This window comes from Camelus bactrianus, chromosome 11, assembly GCF_048773025.1.
Source record: "Camelus bactrianus isolate YW-2024 breed Bactrian camel chromosome 11, ASM4877302v1, whole genome shotgun sequence".
NCBI lineage: Eukaryota > Metazoa > Chordata > Mammalia > Artiodactyla > Camelidae > Camelus > Camelus bactrianus.
The window spans coordinates 67,444,221-67,470,382 of NC_133549.1; the positions used below are offsets into that span (position 1 = coordinate 67,444,221).

Genomic DNA, 26,162 nt, shown 5'->3' on the forward strand with positions numbered 1-26,162 from the left:
TAGGTGATTGAATGGCAGTGAGTGAGCCAGTAGGTGAATGAACCAACACCCTGAAGAGAGGGCAGTGCATTTGGGGTTTTCCCAGTGAATTCACAGTCCGGTGGGAGAAGCATCAGAGCAGTGTGGGGCCCAGGTGGGCTGGGAGCAGCCATCCTTCAGGAACATGCTTGCCACCGTGTGCCCAGCACTGGCCAGGGACCTTGAGAGATGGTGGTGAAAGGCCTTCATCTTCAGGGAACTTCTTGGCTGAGCAGGAAGAGCACGTCAACACACAGGAAGCAACCGGAGAACAGAGCCCTAGTACTGCCTGTGGGGCTGGAGGGGGTCAGAGACAGGGACTAGGACCACCTTCCTGGAGGAGGAGGAGGAGGAGGAGGAGGAGGGGCCGGCGCTGCATGGGAGGCCGAGGGGAGGCCAAGAGATAAGGCCGGAAGACAAGGAGGCAGGGACAAACGTGGCGATTCGGGGAACCTGCAGAAGCCACTGTGAGGGCTCGGGGTGCCATGGGGGAGCATGAGATGAAGTTGGGAGCGGGGCAAGTGTGGGGGTACACTCGAGCCAGTGCTGTTTGTGTGTGATTTTTGCCAGTACTTTAAGTACATACTTGAAATTTTAATAAATACTGAAAGACTTATTCTTAAAATTGAATTTTGTTTTTAACTTACATTTATCATAAAAGGAAACTTTCTACCACTGCCATATAGAAAATTAGAAAAGAGTAGAAAATGCCCATAAAAATAAGCACAAAAGGAACAAAACAAGGTTACTGCCTTTATCCACTGGGGCTGCTGTAACAAAATACCACAGACTGTAGCCAATAAACAATAGAAATTTACTTCTCACAGGTCTGCTGGCTGCAAGTCCAAGATCAGGGTGCCAGCGGGGCCGGGGGAGGACCCTCTTCCTGGGTCAGGTGGTGCCTTCTTGCTGTGTCCTCACACAGTAGGAGGGGCAGGGGAGCTCTCTGGGGTCTCTTCTGTAAGAGACTAGTCCCACTCTGAGAGTTTCATCCTCATGACCTAAGCACCTCCCAAAGGCCCCACCTGCTGCTGCCTTCACCTGTGGGGGTTAGGATTCCACCAGATGAACTGGGGGGACACAAACAGTCAGACACAGCAGTTACTGGGTCCTAGCTGGGTACTGCTCCCTTTGGAAAGCTCTGGACCTGAAGCCTGCTCGCGCTCTCTCTCTCTGTTAAAAAGGAAAACTAACAAGAGGGTGTTCGAGACATACAAGCACCAAAGCAAGACCCCCACCTTGACTCAGGCAGAGACCTGAGGGAGACGCAGCGGGTATAAAGTTCTCGTCCTGTGACTCAGTGCCGCCTGCTGCCTGGGCTGTGTGCTCCCCTGTACCCCAGAGCTCTTTCTGTTACTCCTGGAACCAGCATCCATTTTAAATTACTGATGAGTCCTTAATGTCCGGAGGGGAGCCCTGGCCCCCTGCCTCATGTCCACCTGTCCTGCACTCCAGTCACACCCTGAATTCTTCTCTCTCTTGCAGGAAACACCAACAGCATCTTTGCACTGGACTACATCAGCGGGGCACTGACCTTGAACGGCCTGCTGGACCGGGAGAACCCCCTGTACAGCCACGGCTTCATCCTGACCGTGAAGGTGAGAGCTGGGTGGTGGGCACCTCCAACCCACATAGAGGGGATGCCTGAGGATCCAGCAGGCATGTCACCTCTGCTCCCTCACCCTGCACTGATTCCCAGGTCTCAGGCCCAGGGCCCCTGTCAGGAAGAGCCAGCGCCTGTCAGGTGTAGGCCTTGTCAGGGCCCTGCTGGACACTTCACAGCTTTATCAACAACTGCAGAGGACTGCAAGTTTCACCCCCTTTTCAGGGTGAAGCAGCGCAGAGTAGGTGCTCATCCCAAGTTCCTTACTGTTATCCCGTGATTCTAAGTTCTCTCTTATAAGACAACTCAGATTCTTAGGTTTACCCTGTTTCTGAGGTTTCCTCCCATTTCTAATTCTCCTAACTTCCCTGGAGCTGTTATCTGCTTAGGAAACAGCGGTGCAGCCAGGAGGGGGCGGAAGCTGCAGTGGTCCCCACCCCGGCAGCCCCCTGCCACTCATGGCCGGTTTGCATTCAGTGATTTGCTGAGGCATTCCCTGAGAAATCCGTTTAGAGTATGGATGCTGCCTGGACCACAGTGGTCCTCCCCGGCCCCAGCCATTGATTGAGAGGAGGGGGTGGCACCAGGACTGAAGAGTGGGCTCTGGGAAGGAGGCCGTTCCATCAGGGTGGGGAGGATGGTGCAGCCCAGCCTAGCCCTTAATTACTCTCCTTGGCCTTGAGAGGGCCTGTGGCAGCGATGGATTGATAGTCCTGACTCGCCCACCGGCTCCATCCTCTCCACCAGATGTGCACACGCGAGCCAGCTGGGGGAGGGCGAACTAACACAGCCTTTCCCTGACCCAGCACCAAGCCTGAGGACCCCTCCAGCCTCCCCTCCTGTCCCTGCTCCCTTCCTATGGAGGCAGGCAGCTCCAATGGCAGAGGGCTGCCCCCTAGTCCCAGTGCCACCACCAATTCACGGTGGGGCCCTGAGCTCAGTTTTTCCATCTTTATATAAAATATGAGGGTGAGTTCCCCACTTGGCTGTGAGCTCAAATCTCCTGGGGTGCTGGTAAAAGATACCTAGTCCTGGACCTTTTCATCAGAGATTCTGGTTCAGAGGGTTGGTGTGGGAACTGGGAATAGGTATCTTATGGTCCAAAGACTCTGGTCCAGAGACCAGGTGCCCAGGTATCTGAGTCCATCTGTTCCTGAGTCCAACCCAGACCATCCCAGTGCCTAGCAGTGTTCAGTCCATAGCAGATGCTGAATTAAGGCCTGATTACCTGCTAGCATAAAACTTCTTGGCCTCAATTTCATCATCTGCCAAAATGAATACTCTCCCTTTGCCCCTAGATGAACCCCTAAAACTCTACCTGTCCCCTTGGTTCTAGAATCCCACTGCCTGAGTTTGACACCTGCTCTGGTTGTGTGTCCTTGCACACGATGCTTAACCTCTCTGAGCTTCAGTTTTCTCACCTGTAATGGGGTCAGTAAAGTGAGGATGCTAATGATAGAATCTCTGTCCTGGACTTATGGTGAGGATTGGAGGGGATAATTCACATAAAGCGCAGTGCCTAGTTTTGAGAAAGCCTTGGTGAATGACGGCTATTATTGTGATTACGGCTACCTTCATCCCTGGGGTGTTTATTCCTCCCTCTGCAGGGCACAGAGCTGAATGATGACCGCACCCCGTCCGATGCCACAGTGACCACGACCTTCAACATCCTAGTTATTGACATCAATGACAACGCCCCAGAGTTCAACAGCTCCGAGTACAGCGTGGCCATCACTGAGCTAGCGCAGGTCGGCTTTGCCCTCCCCCTCTTCATCCAGGTGGTGGACAAGGACGAGGTGAGTCCCAGAAGGCAGTCGACACCCTCTGCCCAGCCTGGGCTGTGCAGCCCTGGGAGGGATGCCAGGGGTCTCTGGGCTCCTAGGGCCCCATCTATAAATAGAAACAAATATTGCTGCACCCCTGAGGTGCTACGTTCTGAGGATAAGTAAGACTGAAAAAGTCAGTAGTCTCTAAACTTCTGCCACTACACCCTGTAAAAAACGTTTGAGGACACACCTCCAGTGTATAGTTCTGTACTTAGAAATTTATATACATGATCAGAGCACTCATCTGGTATGATGTTATGAACCATACACACACAAAATAGAAATTTTAAAAGGTAAAGGCTCTTTTATAAATGATGACCTTGGAAAAAAGTCTTATTCCTGCTTTGGGGGGTAGTAAGACCCTACTTTTCCATGCAAGGAGTCTAAGTGCCTTCCAGGGGATTCCAGGCCATAAAAAGACTCCAGAGGGGTCCAGGACACCTGCATCCCCCTGCCCAAGGGCCTGCCACTGAGGCCAGTCTTAAGAGGAAGGGACAAGGGGCACAAGTGAGGGAGAGGAGCAGGAGGGAGGAGGCTCCGCCAGTCTGCAGAGCCCTGCCACGCCCTCTGTCATCGGGCCAAGGGCCAGCCTGGGTGGGGCAGCCTCCATCCCTTCACGACCCTCTCAGCCTGCCTCCTACCCCACTCCTACCCGTGCCCCACCTCCCCTGCCTGTCAGCAGTCACAACCTTAATAGGACTTCTATTTATTACCGCAGCTCCCCCAGTCCACTCTGCTCAGGAATTCCATTAGGTTTTCCTGCCTGAGGTGCTTCTCTACAATTACTCTTCACGTCCTCACACACGGCTTCCGCACTGGCCTTGCTTCGGGCTGGCTTCTCCTCACTCCCTTGCCCCTCTCCTGTCTGCTTTTTTCAACTGGACACGGTCCCCCCAAGGACTCGGGTTCACAAGGACAAGTCAGTCCCTGTGTATGTGTGTCTGTGTCTGTGTGTGCACAAGTGCACATATGTGTGTACTGAGCACCTACTGTTTACAAAGAGCTATATTTGGCCACTTTGAGGGAGTCTGGGAAATCATGGTCCCTGTCCCACGGGACCATATGTGTTTATGCGAATGTAGTATGTAAGTTTAAAACACATACAATAATGTAGAAAGTTTCAAAGGTGGAGATAAATAGGTGTACAAACAGGTTCTAACATTTTCTCACGCCCCACTGGATCATCTTGTATCCCTCTGGAGGGCAGGCGCCCCCTTTGGAGACAGCTGTGTGAATGAGAACCTCGGAAGAAGATCCCATCCTTGGTTTCAGGCTGATAATGATGCCCAAGGGAAGAGAGACACCAGAACCAGTGTGGGTCTAGGGTCCAGTGCCTGCGGGCAGTGAGGGCTCCAGAGCTCAGCTGAGGATGGGGGAGTAGGGGCTGGAGAATCAGGAAAGACTATGGCAAGAGGGGGACTTGGGCTGAGCCTTGGGGCAGAAATCAGATGATGAAAGGGTGCTCAGGAGGGCTGGCGGGGCCAGGCAATGGCCCACAGAGAGGCTCAGAGGGAGAGACTTGTAAGTAGATGATGGAGAGAGCAGGTAGGAACCCACGCAACTGATCAGGGTTTGTGGAATGGGCTGCTGGGAACGTGGGCTGGATCATGGCCTTGGGGGCCTTGAATGCCAAGCCAAGGAATCAGACAGGGCCTGTGTTCAAGGCCAGCCCTGCCATTTACTAGCTCTGCCACCTTGGGTGAGTTGTCGACCCTTTCTCAGCCTCACTTTGCTCATCTATGTAAAAAAAAAAATAAAAAGGAAATGTATCTGTCGGTTTCTATTGCAGGAACACATTAACCCTGAAAAGGCAGTTTATTTGTCACTGGAGCTACTTGTCCAGCAAGGGTGGGCGGGGAGACCTCAGGTGCACACTCTGCAGGATCCTGGTTGCTGCAGGAGGGAGGAGGCAGCTAAAGGGTTCTTCTGTGCTTCATCCCAGAAGTGGCCTCGCGACTTCTATTCAGGGTCCGTCAGCCAGAACTAGTTATGTGCCCCCAACCTCACTGCCAGAATGCTGGGGAATGTGGGGAAGCAGCTAAATATTTGTCTCTGCCACAAAGGATATCAACAAGGTATGCGGAGAGAAGATCAGATGACACGGATATAGGACTTAGCACAGTGCCTGCCAGATGTTAACCAGATGGGTCCAGGGAGCATCACCCCCGGCAGGGCCAGAATTCCCAGAGCCCTGCTCACTATGACTTGTTGGTGGATTTCAAGGTTACCCTGACCCCTTCGGTTTTATCTCAGGCTCCTTTGTGGAAAGTCTGTCTGAAGCATCTGTAGGAAGGCTGAGGGGCGTCTGGATCCAGCCTGCCCTAGCGGCCACTCTCCTCTGGGGCACAGCCATCAGCACACACACTGCGGACACAGTGCCCAACACCACCAGGGACCATTTTGCTGCTTTTCCCAGGGAGTTGGCCACTGTCTCTGATAGTGAAGGACTGGCCTCCTTCCCAAAGGGTCCCACTTCTCCAGGGCACAGTGAGGAACAGAGAGAGAGGAGAGGCAGCCCAGAAGCCCAGGCTACCTCACCCTAAGGTCACGTGGGCCATCCTCCAGTCTCCCAGGAGAGCTGCACCCAGACCACCCCAGATGTGGTCCTCGGCTGTTTCCTAAATAGGAGGGAGAGATCAATTGCTTTCTGAGTTGCCCTGCAGTTTTATATCTCTCATCTCTTCTCCACAAGTCTGGAGGGATTCAGATCTGACCAGGTAGATGCTCCCAAAGCCCAGTCTTGGGTACTGATGGTCAGGCCCTAGGTTCTCAGGGTGGAGTGTCCCGCCACATCGCTGGCAGGAAACAGAAGAGAGAGGCCACTGGCACTGGCATTTGCCCAAGTGTCCGAAGTGTGGAGAAAATCAGAGAACCTCAGTGAGGAATCAAGCAGCTTCCCCCCAAAATATTTTTTAATTGTCATTTCTTCCACTTCTCTTTCTGAAGGGAGCATCAGTCTGTTGGGATTTGTGTCTGGGTTGAAAGTGACTCTGGGTTTGTTGGGAGTGAAAGAAAATGTGTTTATTGAGCAGATTTGGAGACTGGAAGGGAGCAGGAGGAGAGGTCACATCCCTTTGTCATAGATGCTATAGAACACATGAGTCTCCCTTGCACTCATCATGACTGTGATTTTGCAATTGTTAATGTGATGATCTTGACAGTGTCTGTCTCCCCGATTGGAGTGAATGATCCACAGTGTAACTGAGTGCCTCATACCAAGCGTAGCACTTGGGAAGCACTGCAGGAATAGGTACCGGTTGAATTCAAAGCATGATGAAATGATAAAAGTAGCAATGAGGTGGCCCAAGGCTTTATCCAAACTGGATTATCAGTCAGTACGCCTCTGCTGAAGCCCAACTCCAGCTGAGTTTGTGTAAGAAGGTGACTTCAAAGGTACACTGAGGGGCAGTAGCAGGAGTTGATGGAAAAGGGAAGGAGGAAGCAGTTTAACCTGTCAGTCAGTACTTTGTGGCAATCGTTCCTAATAAAGATGCTCATCTAATTCACAAAGACTAGAAAATGCCTGTCATCCCCTCCAGATCTAAGATTCTACTCAGCCTCTTGCTGAACCTCAGGCTCTGCCAGACCATTCAGTATAACAAAGGTGCTTGAAAAAGGCCCTTTCTCTGTCCTCAGGACTCCATCCTCATTGTCAAATCTCACTGAGTAATTTCTTTCCCTTTGCCCAGCTATAGAAAACTCACAGAAGCCAGAGGAGAAAGAGATGGGGTGGGCTGAAACCAACAACAACCCATTTGCACCCTGTGACAGCTGAGATGCAAATAGATGGTTGTAATGCAAATCACACCAAAAAAATCTCAAGGCAAAGGCCCCAGGAGTCAGCTTGGTATGGGAGCTCATCTCTGAGTTTCATATTAAAGGCTGCAGCAGCCTCATTCCCCCAGCTCGGCTGCTGGGCATTCTCTTGTCTCTTCCTCGGGGTTCTAGGAGCCGCTGGAAAAAGCTACACACTCACCCACTTGGATTCCCATCACAGCCTTACCCACCCTTACCCACCCCCTTGCTCTCAACACGATCTTTACATTTTCTCTGATTTGGTCAACTTTTCCTCTCCCAATATTGCCTGCAGCCCTCCCCAGTCCTACCTACAGCTGAACCAACCACAGGCTGTCATGTTTTCCCATCTGCACGGGTTGGGTGATCGGGAGGGTTGGAAGTTTCTGTTCAGTTGTCCCTAAAACCACTCTTCGACTTAGATCCAAGTGGATTATCTGTATCCTGCCTCCGAACAGTTGGGGGAGGGAGGCAGTAAGTATTGAAGCCCATCTGTGCCTCTAGCTGCTTTACAAATCCCAGCAAACGGGGTGGCTTTTAAATACTGTTTTTGCACTCTGCGCGACCCCTCCCCGTTGACTAGACTAACAATGGACATTTCCTCTCACGTGCCCTTCAGAAGAAATACCATTCATGTACATCTTACCTTTCTCCTCAGGAGTTGGGAGCATTTGATCTGCTTTATTTCTGACCCACATCTTCTCAGAACAGATTTGCTGCTGTCCTGGAGAATTTGAGAGGAGAGGGGTGGGAGTGGGGAGTGGGGTGCCAATATCCCCCCAGAGAGGCCTCTCTTGCCTAATCTACCTGCTTCTGGGACTTAGAATCATTTCAGAATGGCCTTCAGGTCTCGATAATGTGCCCCCATCCAGCCTTTCTGAGAGACCATGTTGAAATGTACACGGTGGGGGATGATGCACTCATTCACTCAACAAACGTTATTGTTACCTACTATGTCCATGCCACTGGAGGTGGTACTGAAGATGTTGGTCCCTGCCCTCCAGGAGCTTCTCTTTCATTCCAGGGGGGGAAGCTGGAGGAGAAGGCAGATGCCAACCTGAGGCAGGTGGAAATGAATGTCAGGGAGTCCATAAACGGGATGAGTGATGGTGGGTAAGGGGCTATTTTCAATTCAGTGGTCCCAGAAGGCCTTTCAAGGAGGTGCCCTTGGAGCTACAGTTAAGTGGTGTAGAGGGGCAGCCACACAGAGCTTCAGAGACGGAACCTTCTAGCAGCAGGTTCTTCCCTGCAAGGGAAGAGATCCCCACAAGGGAACTGGCCTGGTTTCCAAGGAGAGGAGAGGCTGGTGAGACCAGCCAAGCGAGCTTGAGCAAGCAGTAGGAGGTGAGGCTACAGCCACCAGTAGGGGCCAGCCATGCCCACCAGCCCCAGGAAGGGGTTTTTCTGTTACTTTGAACCTGTGGGGAACCAGGCAGTTGACGTGCTCTGAGTCATCTTTCTTAAGGAGCCCTCTGATGGCTGTGTTGAAAATGGGTGTCAGGGCCCATGGGTGGAAGCAAGGAATCAGCAGCATAGCAACGACTCCTACTCAGAAAGCCCTTCCGCTGCCCTTGACCAGCAGGTTCTTTCCAGCGTCTGACTTGAGGCTCTCCCGCCAGTTAGCCATTTTCCTCTTAAGGTGTTTACAGGAAGCCAGAGAAACCCAGACCCCCTTATAATGAAACTCGATAAGTCCTCCAGAAACCACCTTCAGAACCCTTCCCAGATGGAGACTGAGTGGCCGTCTTCAGTCTTCGTAACAGAGGCTCTCCCGCTTCGAATCGGTCCAGGGTTTTGAATTCTGACCATAGCGGTCTGTACCAGACCTAGCCGGACCGCCCCGAGGAGGTGGCGGAGAGAGCAGCGAAGCCCGGTCCCAGAGGGATTCCACACAAGTCAGGTCCCCACTCTGTGCCTCCGTGTCCATCTCTGGGAAACCGTGGGTTGGACCATTCAGCCTTAGGACTATAAATTCTAACCTTTTTTTTTTCTGTTAAATCTATTTTTTTATTTGCATTCTTTTTTTATTGAAGTATATTCAGTTTATAATTTTGTGTCAATTTCTGGTGTACAGCATAATGTTTCAGTCATACATGTACATACATATATTTGTTTTCATATTCTTTTTCACTATGGGTTACTACAAGATATTGAATATAGTTCTCCAGGCTGTTGTTTATCTATTTTATATACAGTAGTTAGTATCTGCAAATCTCAAACATTCTTTTTGTCTAAGAGGACCTGGATGGGAAGGGGGAGACCGGCCACACTTCCCGCTTCACTCCTGCTCCCAACATTGGCCCATCGTCCTTCCCTGGACTTGTTCCAGCCACCTCCGCTCCCTGCTTTGGGCAGAGGGGCCTGGCACCGCCATGGGCCTCATCCCCCTCGTGCCCCTACCCCCATCCTCTCCCAGCCCACCCACCTGGTGCTTATTTGGTACCACCTGGGGCATCCCTTCATGGGTTAGGAAGAGCCAGCCAGCTAGAGTAGTTAAAAATAAGGGCTTTGAAGCCTGGGTTCAAATTGCGGCACTGCTACTTTTGTTCTTTCTTACTTTAGGGGACTTATTTATCCCCTCTGATTCAGTTTTCCTACCTACACAATGGAGACAGTAATAGTACCTACCTCACAGAGCTGTTATGAGGATTATATGGTTAATATGTGTATTTAGAACAGTGCCTGGCCCATGAAAATCACTCTTTAAGTCTTAACAATTCTTATTCCCAGCCCTGGAAGATATATATACTGTTTTCTTCTAGAGAAAAGGAAAGCGAGGCTCACAGAGGTTAAGAGGCTACTCCAAGGTCACATAGCCAGTGAGTCGCAGAGCTGGGTCTTAAACATTCAATCCTGTGCTTCTTGCTTGTGCTGCGGGGTTCCTCGTTTGTAGCCAGGATGCCCCATACTCAGAGGTTTGGTCCCACCCAGCGGTGGATGTCCCACCTCCAGCGTGTCTGGTGGGAAGGCGAGGGGGAGGTGAGGCAGTGGGGACGGCCACACGGCAGAGGTGAACGGGGACCCATCTGGCAGGAGCTAATTCCTATTTCAGGCAGGAGCTGACACAATTTATTTGTTTGAGGGGCATAGAAAAAAACCCCAGAATTACCCACCTCCCAAGGAGAAAACATCACCAAACAAATAAATAAAAGAAAGCAAATGACAGGGAGAAAAGGCCATATTCTGGAATACTGGGTTTATTTGGGCGGGGGGTGGGGGCAGTTAGAAAGGGAGGTTGCTCTTGTTCTCCTGTTAATCTTGGCTTTATTTTTTATCCATCACCATCATTTTCCATTCCACATGTGTTCCAGGCCTGTCAGGGAGCCTGGCCCACAACCTTGTATTTATTTAAATTCATTTTCATGTTTGTTCCTGTTAGTCTGTCCAGCCTGTAGTCCCTCTGGACCCGCTCCCCATGCAGCCTGGCAAGGCTGTGGTATAGGCCCCATGGGCCCCTCCCAGGCTTCCTTTCAGTCCAAGGGCTCTGAATCCAGGAGTGGGGGCCCAAGGACTCCCCAAGGCATCCTTGACCCTGGATGGAGAAAAGTCTGCATCTTTGTTTTTGCTAACCTCTACCTGAACTTTTGCACTCCCTTTAATTATAAAACAGAAATAAACCACAGGGGCGTTAGTAGTACCTGTGACTCTGACCCCAAGAGAAATCTCAGATATTTTTATATCACATTACAGGTGTTGCAGGGATCTCAAAATATCATTTACACCCATCACTACTTTGAAATTATAGCCTATATTATACCTGCTGCCAAATCTCATTGTTTTATGCATTAAAAAGCACATAATTTCTACTATAATACCCTTTTAAAATGCTTTGATAACTGAATTTCAAGATAATTAACTGACATTGTGGTCCCGTGGATTTTATTTTATGCCGTTGTTATTCTGACGTGGGGCTCCGTGGGCTTCACCAGACTGTCAGAGGGTCTGTGGCAAAAACAAAGATGAAAAACCCCTCCTTAACCCTGGCCTCCCTTCATCTCAGCTCCCCCTGTGGCTCTTGCTGTAAGGCTGACCTTCCGCTGGTTCTCAGAGTGGCCGTCCTGAGCTGCACAGCCATTTGCGGGGAGTGGGGTGGGGCGAGAGCAGGAAAACCACGTGCTCCGTGTCAGACATTCCGTTGAAGGTCCATTTTCCGGCTCTGGACCCTCCAGGCCACTGTTCAACTAAGCCGCATAAATCCATCTACCAGCATCTACTCTGCAGTAGAGACACGGAAAATATACGTCCCTGCCACCCCAGGGAGTGATCCCAGCTGCCCTAAACTCTCCCTACCTGCTGAAGTGACCCAAGGCGGGGACCTCCGCTTTCCTATTTTCCAAAGCAATTTGAACTAGAAACCAAACTCTAGAAGCAGTGAAGAGATGGGGGAGAGGGGGGAGGGCAGGCTGTCAGCATCCGTGGAGGCAGATGGAGGATTTCTGCTCCCTGTGGATGTGTGATTATCCAATCATCCAGGCCCTTCTTTCCCCTCCATTAGGGAGATAACTGGGATCTGGCTGGAAATCACCCACCTCCCACTGAATCCCTCCAGGGATCTAAGGGAGGTAGATGGAACGCCTCCAACATTCTGTACCTCTCACCCAGCCTGTGATTTCATCGTTGAAGTGAAGCTAAGAGGGGGTAGTGGGGTGAGGAGTCCGGCCAAGGGAACAACCAAGGCAAGGCACATGGAGGAGAGCAGGTCAGCGTTGCCTGACAACCTTCCCTTGGCCGGGGTGCCCATCCTACCTGCTCCTATTTCAGGTGTTTCTGTTGCAAAGCAGGACAGTCCAGACAGCAGGGAGCTGGGATCCGTGGGGCCTGAGAACATGGCCATGGGCAGGGTCTGTCTGCAAGACCTCTGCTGTGTAACAGCTTGAGCGCACATTTCTAGGGTTCCTCCCTCAAGATTTAGGCTCTTCAGGAAAATATCTGTTGACTTCATAGCAAAGCCGCTCATGGAAGGGAAGCTAGGGGAAGGAGGGCAGCCCCGTTGGTGCTTTTTCCCATTAATTTCTCCCCAGTTGCCTTGGCTGAGGCTCTTATTATGACGATGATGATTATTAGGATTTTTCTGTGCGTGGCTGCATCCCGTGGTGTGATTCCTCCCAGTGTGCTAAGCTCCAGCCTCCCCAAGGACCAGAGGGTGTCCTCGGCATGATTCAGACACCTCCTAATTTAGTCTCACCGTAAATCTAATTAGCATGCTATTTACACCAGGCCCTGTAGCCCTGGCAGGGGTGTGAAGCAGGCTGGGCCTCTTTGGCAGCTGTAGTGCCAGCGCCTGGACCTCACCTCTTCCCTGCCCAGCGCCTGTGGCTCTCGAGTCCCCTCCAGTGGCTGGAGGTGTCTTTTATACTAGATCTGGAGGTTGGCTTCCCTTAACTCAGCTCCCTTCCCCACGCCATTGGCATGGATGGGAAGTGGCAGGAATCATTTTAGCCTCGGTGCTCCCTAAAGACAGGGCTGGTTTTCCTGAAGTCCCTCACCAGGATCAGAAACAGAACGAACAAACTTCATCCTTTCTCCGACATCTCTTGGCTGGGTCATGCCCACTCTCGTGCCCCTTCGCCATGAGCCCTGGGGAGCCCAGCGTCACCCTAGAACATGGTGTCTTCCTCCCGCACTCCCCTGCCTGCCCCGTTTCCCACCCCCGTCCCGCCCCCAACAGCAACAGGTGGTATGTCTTGTTCATCCCTGTCTTGAAGGGTAGGGGTAAGCACAGCTCAGCTGGAAGCTGGGCCTGTGTATCTCTCCCCATCACCGTGACCACTGGCTGTGAAACATCCTCATCATCAAGGCAAGGGGAGTGCAGAGCCCCTCCGGGCAGCTGTGCTGAGGGTGGGCCACCAAGGAGGGCGGGGAACCTCTCCTCAGAGCCAGTGCCCAGCCCTGCTTTCCTGGGCTCCTGCTGGCTCTGTGCCCTGAGAGGGAGAATGGGCTGGGGCTGGGGTTTGGAGTGGGGGTGGCGATTGATGCCAGGCAAGGTTTCATTGCTGTGTTGTCACTCTGTCCATGAAGACTGAAGGCAAACGTTTCCTCCTTCCTCTCCAGGTCTTAGTTTCTACATTTAATTTGAAAAAGGAATTGGGAGTGAGAAGAAATGTTCAAAGTCAGTGTTGTCATATGTTTACATCTTGGGTTAGAAGGATACTTTGGCACAGAGTGGAGCACATTTGCCCCTCCTTCTCCTGACAAGTGCCCTGAGTCCTTTGTCAGCCAGCAAATGATACCTCTGCCCTTCTCACGTGAGCACAAGTTTTCAGAGAGGACCCTTCTGCATAAGGTCACAGAGCAGGGCCAGTGATACACACAGCTGGTGAAGTATGTGGGATGGGAGGAAAGAGATTCCCTAGAGGGAAGCGGGAATCAACCATCCGTTCCTTTACTCAGCAAGTATCTGTTGTGCACCTGCATGTGCCATGTGCTTTTCTAGGCACTGTTCGTAAGTGAACACAACAGCCAAAGTCCAGCCCTTGGGCAGCTTCTGTTCCAGTGGTGGGGCACTAAAAAACAAGTCAATATGTATTATGTCAAGTGGTGACAAGAGCCATAGAGAAAATAAAGCACGGTGAGGGGTCTAGGGGAGTGCTGGACAGAAGCAGTCTCTCTGATAGGATGGCATTTAAGAGACCTCAGTGAAGTAGGGGGTGAGTCGTGTGGGTATTTGGAAGAAGAACGTTCCAGGCAGAAGGAGCAGCAGGCGCAGTGGCTTTGAGACAGAGTGCGCCTGCATTTCAAGGAGGCCCCTGGGCTGGGGAGGAGGGTGTACAGCCCTGCTGCTGTCAGGGCTTGGCTTTCATGAGGAGTGAGACAGGAAGCCACCTAAGGGTAATGAGCAGATACCCCTGATCTGACTGAAGTTTCCAAAGGACAGTCTGTAGGAACAATCCAAATACCCATCGGGTGATGAGTGGTTAAACAGACGGGGTGTCTCCAAACAGTGGAATATTATTCAGCCATTAGAACGACACAGGCAAATCTAGAAAACAGGATGCTAGGTGAAAGAATCCAGACACAAAAAGCCACATAGTGGGTGATTGCATTTATATGAAATGTCCAGAACAGGGTAGTCCATAGAGACGGAAGGTATACAGGGTTGCAGGGGCTGGAGGGAAGGGCATGAGGAGAGACTGCTCAGGGTATAGGATTTCCTTTTGGGATAATGAAAATGATTTAGAACTAGGTAGAGTTGTTAATTGCACAATATCGTGAATATGCTACAAAGCACTGAATTGTACAAATTAGAATGACTAAAATGATGAATCTTATCTCAATTTAAAAAATTTAGGGATGCGCTGTCTGCTTGGGTGCATAGACAACACAGGGCAGGGACATTCCTAGGTTGTGAGGGCGGTAAGGGCAGGGAGGGGTGTGTCAGAGTGAGAAGTGATCCACTCCTGGACCTGTTTGAAGTGAGAGTCAGCAGGATTGCTGGGGGAATGGGGGTCGTTAAGAATGACAAGCTGTTAGGAAACTGGCGTTCTAACCTCCTGAGATGGTGAAGCAGTAGATTTGGTGAGAAGAAGGTGAGGTCTGTTAAGTTAGCTTTCAACACATTTGACATGCTCATTAGACAGCCAAATGGAAAAGGCAGAGGGGGTGTGCTGGTAAATGTCTATTAAGCGGCAATTAGGGCCAGGGGAGGGGGGCCCTCATCTCTTGGTGATCTCTGTGGTGATCTCTGTGATGTAAGTATTCCTACCAGGGCTGATCTCAAGCTACCAACGTGACCTCAGCTGGCTCTCCTAAATCCTGGAAATCTGACAGGAGCCTCTAGAGCCAAGGAGGCTCCAGCCACACTGTGTGGGTCCAGGCTTGAGGTGGAAATGTGTGCACTGCCAGCGACTGGACTGTAGTTGAAGCCACGGGTCTAGATGTGCTCACCTAGCAAAGTGGTGTGGGTAGAGCAGAGAGCAGGGCTGGGGGCTGAGCAGCCCTGGGTACCCCAGTGTTCATGTTAGGGGAGATGAGGATGAACCAGCAAAGACACCGAGAAGGAGCCACCCCTGGGGAGGAGGCGGGCCAAGAGGGAGCACTGAAGGACAGGAGAATGACTGAGCCAGTTGGGCGGTGAGGGGCTCGTAGCAGAAATAGGAATACGAATAGGACTCAGAAGCAGCAGCTGCCCTGATGGTCTATCAATAGTCCCCAATTAGCATACGTATCAGTGTTTACTTTCCTGTTTTCAGCATAATGACTCTTAATTACTCTCATTAGGAAATGTCCAAATCCTCTAACATTTACTGAACAGGCCTACCAGGCTTGATTTTTTTGTTTGTTTGTTTTTTCTTTTAAATCCATTTAACCCTCTTCTCCTGCCCACTTTCAAAGCTCTCCCTGGCACGCCCCTTAGATGCAGGACTTCCCAGCCCTAGCTCTGCAGTCCAGGCAGATATGCTAATGCATCCTATAGGAACGGGGCTGTGCTTCAATAAGCAGACCAAGTGAAGTGAGAATCACATGGATCTTAAAAGCATGATGTCAGTGAAAAGCTACATCCTGCATGATTCCATGACATTCCCTGAAAGCCAAAACTATAGTGATGGAGAACCCATCAGTGGTTACCAGGGGTGAGGGGTAGGAGAGAGGTGACTGGAAAGGGATAGCACAAGGGAGTCGGGTTGAGGACTGTTCTGTGTCCTGGTTGTGATGAGGGTAATACAAAGCTATATATGTGGTAAAATTCATAGAACTGTATACACAAAAATGTCAATTTCACTGCATGTTAATTATTAAAAACTATGAATAGTTGAAGATCACTCTACCCACCCCCCCCCCCAAAAAAAGATGATGTGAAAGATATCCCAGTATAAATAGCATCACTGGTGGACTTTTAGACTCAGGTAGCACCATCCTTCTCTCCACTTCATTTAATTCAGCAAGTATGTAATACACATCCTCCTATAAAGCCAGACAGGTAGGCTGGAGGGCCTTGATGAGCCTGAACTTAATTCAGCAGGCAGTCAGGAGCCAAAGATGGTTCTGGAGCATGAGTGATAGCCTCAGAGCTGTGCTTTAGGTTGATTCCTCTGGACACCAGGAGAATGAGGACAGTGACCGAGGGTGATGGCAGACGCATGAATGAGTAGGGGCAGGATGTGGGGGTTCATGAGAAGGGGGAGGATTAGAGTGAGGCTAAGGTTTGGAACCCCAGAGATGGGAATGGCAGAACCTCAGAAGGGCAGGTGAGGGAAGTGGCTAGATAGAGGAAGAGATGGCAGCTGCCCCTACCTGCCACCACTCTGCTGGGCATGGCCAGGCTCCTGGTTTCATCTTTCCCTCAACTTAGTTCTTCATCTGAACACCCTCCACCACCCTTGCCTGCTCTCCCTCTGAGTCTCTATTTCTCTCTTAGTTTTTCATTGAATGGAATCATCTCTCTCTTGCCCTCCTTTCCACTGTCTTCTGATTTTTTCCTCACATCCACACATTCACAGATACACACACACACACACACACACACACACACACGCAGCTCATTCGCTCATGCATGCATTGCTTTGTCCATTCAACCACAGTTACTGTGTGGCCAATACCTGTGTGCCATGGAAGGCATGGAGTGAGTCAAATAGTTGGGGCTCTTTGCAAGCCTGGGCTTCTGTGCCCGGGTTTGACTTCGGGATGCCCAGGGGCAGCTGAGTGACACTGTCATCAGGCATGGTCACCCATCTGCCTGGAGCCCAATGCCCTGTCCCAGCCCAGGAACCATTCCTTAGGGCGTTTGTGGTGCTTTTGTTCACAGGGCAGGAGCCCCAGGGCTGGGCAGCGCCACTCAGCAGAGGGCTGGGAGCCGGAGAGAGATGAAATCACCACTCCTTCTGGCTCCCAGGACACCCAGGTTCCTGGCCTCTAAATAGTCTTGAGTTCTGCCCCACCCCCCAACCAGACCACTGTGGCAATGGGATTTCTCCCAGCCCCTTCCCTGCCACCAAGGCGCATGGGGAAGGTGGACTCCCTATTGGAGAGTCAGAGGAATATAAAGTGGTGTGATTAGCAGCAGGCAGAGTCCCCTCCTGATTTCCATAAGGCGTTTAGATTTCTTTGCCTTGCCACATTTCTCTCTCTGTGGGAACAGGGAAATGGTTTTAGCATGGTAAATTGACAGAGCTAGGCAGCTGCTCGGTGCAAGACCCACTCCCAGCTCTGCACCCTGCCCTTCCCGCTTTCCTAGCCAGAAAGCAGAGACTGGACAGACCCTGGGCCAGTGAGGTTCATCTTCCTCCTGCTGCGACCCTGCCCTCAGGCCATGCAATTCCTGAAAGAAGGGTCTCCAGAGGAAGGGGAGGGATGATTCTGCACCTGGGGTGGCCTGGGATGCACACCTTTTCTCCCTGCATTTTAGACTCTCCTCCCTGCACCTCTGAGAACACTCACATCCCACTTTAGCCCGCTGCCCAAAACAGAACCAAAACTCTAGTGCAGAGTTCGCCTGTGGAGTGAGAAAGGGGGTTGCAGCCAGGTATGAGGGGAGAGGTCCAAGGTGGCAGATTCTGATCAGAATGGAAGACTTTAGGGTTAGAAAAGTGGCCGCCTGTGCTGGGAGGCCAGGCCACAAGGAAGGAATCATTAAGCTCTCCACTTAGGGCAGGCGCTTCTCAAGCAGGGTCCCATGCAGGAGGGAGGGAGGAAGGATGGGAGGAGCATGACCTGGCTCCCTTGGGATCTTGGGGAGTAGAGCATGTTGTCTTGGAATTAAGAGCTTGGGCCTCATACATCCCACGTGTCCCCTCTGCCCCTTGCACACCGGGTACAAGCTGGTGACCTGGGCAGGAGTCCCTGAATGTGTGCGCCTAGAAAGGTCCCTGTGAGCCCTGGGCCTTCTGCATAAAGCTTGCCCTTTGGCCATGCCCACAGGCACTATTAAGGAGGGTCTAGCCCTCCTGGCCAGTACCCCTGTTTCAGTAAGTACCCACCAGGCTGACTGCTCTGGTCCTTAGAGGTCCAGGGCAGTCTAAAGATTTGGATCCTACCAGAAATGGTTATTTGCTTGGGGCATAGAAATGAGGCCAGAGCAGCTGGTTCCAACTCTGAGGGTGGATACAGTTAGCTTTGCTGTATCCAGTGGACACAGGTGGCACCTGTGACCCCCAGATGGCACCCACCCAGAGCCACAGTGCCTAGGGCTGAGCAGGAGCCCCTGCTCTGCTGTGCGCCCGTCCTCCTGCATATGAGCTGATGGTGGGCATTAGCCTCTGAAGTCAGCTCAGACTTTGGGGAGCACCTATGGTACACGGGAGCTGGTGTGGTTGGAACCAGATGCTTAGACTCTGTTTACCACACCCAGTGCATGACACCTGGGCGGTGGTGCCAACTAACCCCTGCTGGGCTCTCAGACTCGCCTCACAGAGATGAGGACCTATTATCCTGGTTTTCCTGAGACCACCAAGATTTTTAGCATTTTAAGCCCACATCCCAGAAACTCTCTCAGTCCCAGCTAGTCAGCTGGTCAACCAAGGGAAGTGCCCATCACCTCTGGGACAGCTGGTCAACCAAGGGAAGTGCCCCATCATCTCTGAGGCAGGCATGAGAGGGGCCCACTCCAAGGCTCTGAACCTGACAAGTCTAGAACACAGAAGAGAAAAAGACAGCAGAACTGAGCTACTACCGTGTGACGTGGGCTTTGCTGGGTCCCTGGAGTTGGGATTCAGTGCCCAGGGACAGGATGGGAGTGGGGACCGGGAGCAGGAGAGAGACAGGTAGCCAGGTGTAGCTGGGCTTTGAAAGTGTGAGATTCCCCATAGTGCACTAGTGTGGTGGGTTTCAAGTTAGGAAAACAGAATTTGAAAGCACCTGGCATTCATTTACCTTAATACAAGTACCCAGTGCAAATTACAATTCATTTCCCAGGAGACCTGGGGCTGGCTGCAGATCTGATGGGCCAGATCCTTCCAGAGGGAGGGAGAGAGGAAGGAAGGGGAAGTGTGCACATGCAGGTGAGGAGTACCTGTCCGCCTTGCACCCTCTTCTGCAGACGAATAATACACACATCTGCAGGATGAAATTGACAGCTCTCTAGTATCCTTTCTCCAAACTGCCAGCTGCCAATCGGATTGAATTAGATTTCACAGGGGTTTTTGCAGTACATGGAATTCACCAGCAAATTACTCTTAAAGAGGGAAAATCAATCATTTGGAGCAGAGATAAGCTGAAGGCAAGGCAGCCTCGGATTGATCCCGTCTGTGCAGGCGTGTGTGGAATTCAACAGATAACCTGGGGAGAGGAGGGTGGGGTCTGCTGAAAAGAGGGACCGAGGAGGGGGAAACAGAGGAAGGGCCATGGAGGAGGAGGAGAGAGGAAGAGCTGGAGGTAAACGGTAAAGTTAATTGGAGTTAATTAAGTGAAAGGATGGAAAGGGAGGAAAAAGAGAAAATTAAAAGAGGAAGGTGAGAGGGGAGGAGGAAGAAAGCAGGGAGAAGAGGAATAGAAGAAAGAGACAAAAGACGGAGGGTGGGGGAGGGGAGGGGAGAGGAAGGAAGAGAAGGGAGTAAGAGAAGGCAAGGACGGAGGAATAGACAGTGAGCCAGAGGAGCTGGAGCGGAAAGCAATTTGAAGGAGCACAGCAGGTGTTAATGGGCCCTTAGAGAATCATCCTGCCCATGCTTCCCATTTTTCAGGTCAGGAAAACTGAGGCCCAGAGAGAAAAAAGGGCCTGCCCCAGTGAAGAATGGCAGATGCAGAGAAAACCTCAGATCCCTGGTTCCTGACCTCAGGCTCATGCCACTCAAGGGGTAAAAACCACAGAGGAGCTTGGGAAAGGGATGGAGATGGACTGAGAGCCTGAAACCAGGGCCATCCTTCACCCTGACATATCCTGGGAACCCTCTCAGGCCCAGGCAGTCTGGGACAGCTGGCCAACTAGGGGCAATGCCCATCATCTCTGATTCCGGCCTGAGAGGTAGCCCACTCCTAGGGTGCAACAACTGAGGCTCTGAGCCAGGCAAGCCTGGATGGCAGAAGAGAAAGATATAGTAGAGCTGAGCTACCACCGTGTGACATGGGCTTTGCTGGGTCTCTGGAGCAGGGACTCAGTGCCCAGGGAGTGGGGAGAACATAAGGAGACAGAAGGTGACCTGTCACCCAGGAATTGCCAGGGAGGTGCCAACATCAGTTCTCCCACTCTAAAGCTTGGAAGATCCCTGGGGATTGAGGCAGTTAGGGGATGGAGGCAGTGCCAGCTGCAGGGCTTTTCCCCTTATTCCCTGGACTCTGACTTCACAGCACGCAGCCTGGTGCAGTGGGCGTGGGACAGCTTCCCAGGGCAGGCAGGCAGGGCCAGAGTAACTTAGTGCCCCCTTAAGTGTGGGGGGCTGGAGGGAGAAGCAGCAAGTTTTGAGGTGAAGGGGTGAGGAGAGGCTGGCCCCCTGCCAAGGTTCACTTTGGCCCATCTGATTGGAGTTAATTAAGTGAAAGGATGGACAAAGGAGTGATAAAGAATACATCTTCTGTGGACTTTGATTTTCTGCCGCTCAATAGCATGGATTAGATCAACGGAGCACAGTGGAGGAGGGAGGGAGACCCAGGGCCCCCTGGCCAGGATGAGGGGGTCCCCTCACCCCTGCACACATCCAAGCCTTTGCCCTTCTCTGTCTGCCCCTCTCATTCCTGGCCAAGAAGTCAGCGCCTCCCCAGGGGTACCTCCTCCCCATTCCCTCCCTTCTAGGACAATAATAATCACTCTCCTTTATTGAGCACTTACTCCATCCCAGGCAATTTACCAAGAATTTGCTGCTCACCCACAAAAGCCCTATCAGGTAGGCTTCATTCTTCCCATTTTGCAGATGAGGAAGTCAAGGCTCAAGGAGGTTATAATCATTTGTGCACACAGCTGGAAAGGGCAGTGGCCAAAGCTAGTCTCAATCCGAAGGCTGTGCTTTTGGCCACCACTGAAGCTTAGGGCCTCACACCTTCGAGTCTCTGGTCAAAGGACTCTTCCCTGGCTGGCCTGAGTTCTGGCCAGGGCTTCTGCGAGGGTGGTACTTACTCTGTAGGCCCATCTCCACACTCCAGGTCCCCAGTCCCATTCCCTCCTTGAGCTAAGGGTGTCCCACCAGCCCACAGAGCTCTCTGAGTGCCTCCAGTGGTCCCTGGCCCTTCTCTGTCTTGATTCACAACACTGTGAAGTCCCTAGTCCACCCTGCATGTTTGCAACCCTGGTCTTTCCTCTTCCATTGAAAGGAATTCAGATCCCCTCCAGGGCACATCATGGTTCACAGGGTGGAGTGAGGGTCCCCTAGCATTTGGAACACAAAGGAAAAAACACACAAGGCTCCTGTCATCAGGGAGACTCCTGTCTTAGGCAAGAAAACATAAACTACATGTCACATACCAAAACCTGGTGGGGCAAAGAGACAACACTGTTTAATTCTGTGGGGTTTGCTTTACTCTCCCCACTTCACAGATGAAGAAACATAGGCTCCAGGAGTATAGGTGTATTGCCCAAGGTCACACAGCTAGGAAATGACAGATCCTGTTCCCTCACCCTGAACCATGTTCTCTCCTCTGCATCACACCACAAATTCACCAACTCAGCTACCACCTTGACCAATAGCAGAGAGAGATGAGCATCTCCGAGGAGCAAAGTGGTGTCACCATCATCAGGATGGAGAGAACCAGGCAAGAGCCGGAGGGACTAAGGAGGCATCTACAGGCCTCACATCCAGGGAAGGAGTCTGGGAGGTGGGTCAGGCTTTCCTCACTTTGGGGCACCAGGTTGTCTGCAGAGGAAAGCTGTGTCCAGAGAGAAGTCAGGTATCCAGAGAGAACCCTGAGAGCATCCAGGACACCCCCAAGCAAGCCTGGTGGCCTGACAGGGCAGAATCTGCTCCCCAAGAGCAGGGAATGTGGCAGCTGTTAACCAGTGAAAATACCACCTGAACCCTGCGGGGGTTGGTGTGAGCACTTAGTCAGCTGATGGTTGTGGAGAGCCTAGCACGTAATCAGCTCTCAATGCATAGCTGAAAAACAATATTGGGTCAATCACGGAGCCAGGTCTGCTGGCTGTGGGAGCCTCCTTGCGGGGCAGCGTCTGCTCTGACCGCTCTCAAGGCCACCCCTCCGCTTCCAGGAGCCGGAGTGGAGGGGGAGTCGAGGGTGGGGAGGCCGCCCCTTCTGGCAGCTGCTGATAACTTGGGCTGGGGGCTGGCGTGCTGCCCTCCACAGGGAAGGGGGGCGGTGGGTGGCAAGACTTCAGTCACCTGGAGCAAAACAGCTTGCTGTACTCAGGGTGGGGTCCGGTGGGGAGCTGGAGCGAGGAGTGCTTTCATGCGTCCTTCCGCCTTCCAATAAGTAAATAGAGCCGAACAATCACAGCCCCACGGGCAGCCAGCCGGCTCCCTAGTCCAGTGCAGGGATGGCGAGCGCTGCAACTCAGCTCGGCTCTGGGACCCGCGGCTGCCAGCTATCAGCCTTCTCATCGCCTCTCCCAGCTGGAAGAGAATTTAATCCACCGGGCTCCTCTCCACACACACTGGGAATCCTTTTGAAGTTCCTCTTCATCTCCCTTCCCAACAAAATTGCCCCTGGACAGCTCCAAGAGAGCCTTCTGCCTCTCTGTACACCTCCCTCCCTCCCTGCCCCACAAAGCAGCTGCCCCATCCCCCCACCCATCTCTGGGCCTGGCTGTGCTCGAGGTGGGGAGGAGGCCCAACCCCCAGCCTGGCCCAGTAGGAGCAGGGTCGCTCACTCCACCAGCCTGGGCTCCCCTCCCTTTCACTTTGCTCCCTGACCTTGGGAAAGTGGAAATTTGCCCCTTGGGCCTTGCTCCTGCCTTTAGGAGAAGGTGGGAAGGGTCCTCCAGGGCCATCTTATGCTAGTTCTTTGCATCCATGAAGAGCAGCATTCTGTGGAGGGAGCAACTTGCAGGAGGCCAAGAGAGCAAGGCCCTTAGACTCCATAGGAGTCAGAAACCAAGCCTGAATCCTTCACTGGTAGCTGTGTGCCTTCAACAGGTTACCCTCTCTGGCTTCAGTTTCCCTTTCTGTAAAAGAGGTGAACTGACACTGATGTCACTGCGATGTTGTGAAGATTCTGTTTAAGGTATGGGAAGCACATAGTTGGGGCTTGGTAAAAGGAAGCTGCTGTTATGGAAGGTTCTGGGCTAAGGGCTGCAGGTAATAGGGGTTTTGCACCAAGTAGCGAACTGGGTTAATTTTACACACATACATCCTGAGGGGCTGAGGGTCACAAGCCAAGTCCCAGCAGGAATTAGCCCTCTGCGTAACTTCTAAAAGGGGCAGACTGAGCATCTGAGGGAATTTAGCTGGAGGTGGCTCTGGGGTCTAAAACAGCCATATGTGGGGTCCTGACAACTGTAGTGTCAAGCCTGGTGAACTTCCAGCAGCCTCATTTGTTGAGACTCTGAGATCTCACCTGAAGGGACCAGGAAGCCCTGGGGGTAGGCAGGAAACACAGTGCTCCTGCCTGACGAGGGGCTTGCCCTGAGTCTGCACCAGCTTCCCAGGCACCCCCTCCGTCCCTCTGCCCATGCACCGTGCTCACAGCCCCCACCCTGTCTTCTCTCTCCAGCTGCTCATCCACCACATCTTGCTCATCGATTTTCCTCCCTGTTCTCAGACTTGCTCCCTCCCCAGCCTTGCTCTGTCCTGGTGATTCTCAAACATCAGGGCGCATCAGAATGCCTGGAGGGCTTGTGAAAACAGTTCTGGACCCCACCCCAGAGTTTCTGAGGTGGTATGAGTATGACCCCCAAATTTGCATTTCTAGCAAGTTCCTAGGTGATGCGGATGCCACTGGTCCCAGTACCACACTCAGAGAGCCACTGGTCTCCCCAGTAGTTCTCATTTTGGATGCACATTAGCATGAATAACCTGGAGAGCGTTAGGAAATCCTGATGTCTGGTCTCCCCTGCCCCAAGTCTGATTTCCTTAGTCTAGGGTGCGGCTAGTCATGGGGAGCTTTTAAAGCTCCTCAGGTGTTTTTGATGTCTGGCTGGGCTAGGACTACCACTCTGCCTCTCCCCTGCTCGTCCCCCTGGATCCCTGCGGCTGCCTCCAAGCTGCCCTCCGTACCCGGGCTGATGTCTTCCCAGCCCTGACTGTGCAACATGGTTCCCTAGGAGGCATCAGGAAAAAATGCATCTGCCTGGCCCCACCCTTGAGAGATTCAGACACGGTGGCCCTGGGCATCTGTGTTTACTTTTAGAGCTCCACTGGCAATTCTGATGTGCAGCCAGGTAAGGAGGGCTGCGCTGGTGTGATGGCCACCAAGTTCACTTTCCTTTTTCAGCCCCCATGTTCCTCTGCTCCAGAGCCTAGAGTGACCCCCTGTTGCTGCCTCCTGATATGGCCTGTGGTGGGACTCTAGGAGAACAAAGCCTCCCGCTACCCCGACAGTCTCACCAGCTTCTGTATGTGGACCCTTTGCAATCAGCTCACTTGTCTGCCTCCTCATTAATTATTCATTCCCCGCTCCATGCCTTTGCTTAGGCCAGTGGTTCTCAAATGGTGGTCTCAGACCAGCAGGGGTATCAGCATCACCTGGCACTTGTTAGAAATGCAGATTCGCAGACCCCACCCCAGACTGACTAAATCAGATATTCCTGGAGGAGGAGGCAAGCTGCAGTTTACCAAGCCTCCAGGTGATTCTCATATACGCTAAGGCCCGAGAACACCGTGTTTAAAGCCACTTCCTCCAGCTGGAACCCTTTCCCTCATCCATTTTCCCTTCATTCCTCGGGGCAGCCTCTCCTGCTGGCGTTCTCTTAGATCAGGCCCCGGAGTGCCCAGTGTTACCACCTCAGCTTGCTCAGCTAACTCTTCCTGCTGGCTGGAGTTTCAGGGCCTTCCCAGCTTTCCCCCGGAGCTGCAGTTGGGGGACACACACATCAGGCCCTGACCTCCCTTCCTTTGGCCTGGAAGGCACCCTGGTCCTGGAGCTAGGCCTGGACTCTTATCCTCACTCTGCCGCCAACAACCTGCGCAGCCTTGTGGGGTTCATTCAACCTCCCTGAACTCCATTTCCTCCGGAGGGGTTTCCAAGCTCCAGCGTTTCTTCACCTCCGCTCTGGCCGCTGGGAAGAGGATTGCACAGGGTAACGGGTGAGGAAAAGCTGCTGAAGCCTGATCACTTCTGGGCACCTACTGTGTGCCTGCTCTCACGTGGCTTTCTACTGCCCAGCGTGTGGTCTGCTCCTCTGGGGCTCCAGACATCCCACAGCAACCGCAGAGGGTTATTCTGTGATTATTCTAAACAGCGTCTGGCAAAAAGTAGACGTCCACTGAATGGGTGCTGTGTGATTGTTGTTGGTATTGTCAGCTGTTTGTACAACTACGGAACAAGCTGCAGGACATAGTTTTAAGTGGAAAAAGTCTAACACAGAGCAGTGCGTTAGAGCGCGCTACTGTCTGTGTTGAAGAGGGGAGGCGTAGAGAATGCTCGGGTGAGCATGGATTTCCTGGGGAAAGAGACCCACGGATTGGCAATGGTATGATTGCCCCTGGGGCAGGCACTCAAGTGGTGGGGACAGTGGGGAGAGGGAGACGGTTGTGTGCCCCTTACACTTGCAAACTATGTGACTTTCCATGTCTGTTTATCATATCGTTAAACATTTTCTGTTAGGAAAATTAAAACATGACGGTACTTAGGGTCGTTTCCTGCAGGGGTTCTGTCCAGGTTCCTGGGAGTAGGACAGAGGGACATGGCCTGTCCTCTCCCAGCCTTGCGCCACCCCGCTCTTCCCCCAGCATGAGGACAGAGGGAGCTCAGGGAGACAGGAGCCCCGACCCCCGCTTCTCCCTTCATGCCCTGGTATCTCTTCCTCTGTGTCCTGCCCCCTCCTCTGGGCGTGGGGCTGTACAGACCTCCCCAGGCCCCAGCCCCTGTAGCACACCTCACCACCAACCCCTCTCCTCGGCACCCCCAGAGGCTGTGGCCCATCGGGGGAAAGGGGGCTGTGCTCCTGG

General features: G+C 52.4%; 1 protein-coding gene across 10 annotated transcripts in view; it reads left to right on the forward strand.

Annotated features, from left to right (window-relative positions):
* CDH23 (cadherin related 23) overlaps positions 1-26,162 on the forward strand; it is a 389,679-nt gene that overhangs the window by 202,913 nt on the left and 160,604 nt on the right. For all 10 annotated transcript variants that reach the window (XR_012510294.1, XR_012510295.1, XR_012510293.1 and 7 more), the window contains exons 10-11: positions 1,504-1,616; positions 3,229-3,417. Coding sequence is in view for 7 of the 10 variants with exons in the window: in XM_074374170.1 (XP_074230271.1) it covers positions 1,504-1,616; positions 3,229-3,417 (302 nt within the window). In the remaining 3 variants the exon portion in view is untranslated. The remainder of the gene's footprint in view (positions 1-1,503; positions 1,617-3,228; positions 3,418-26,162) is intronic.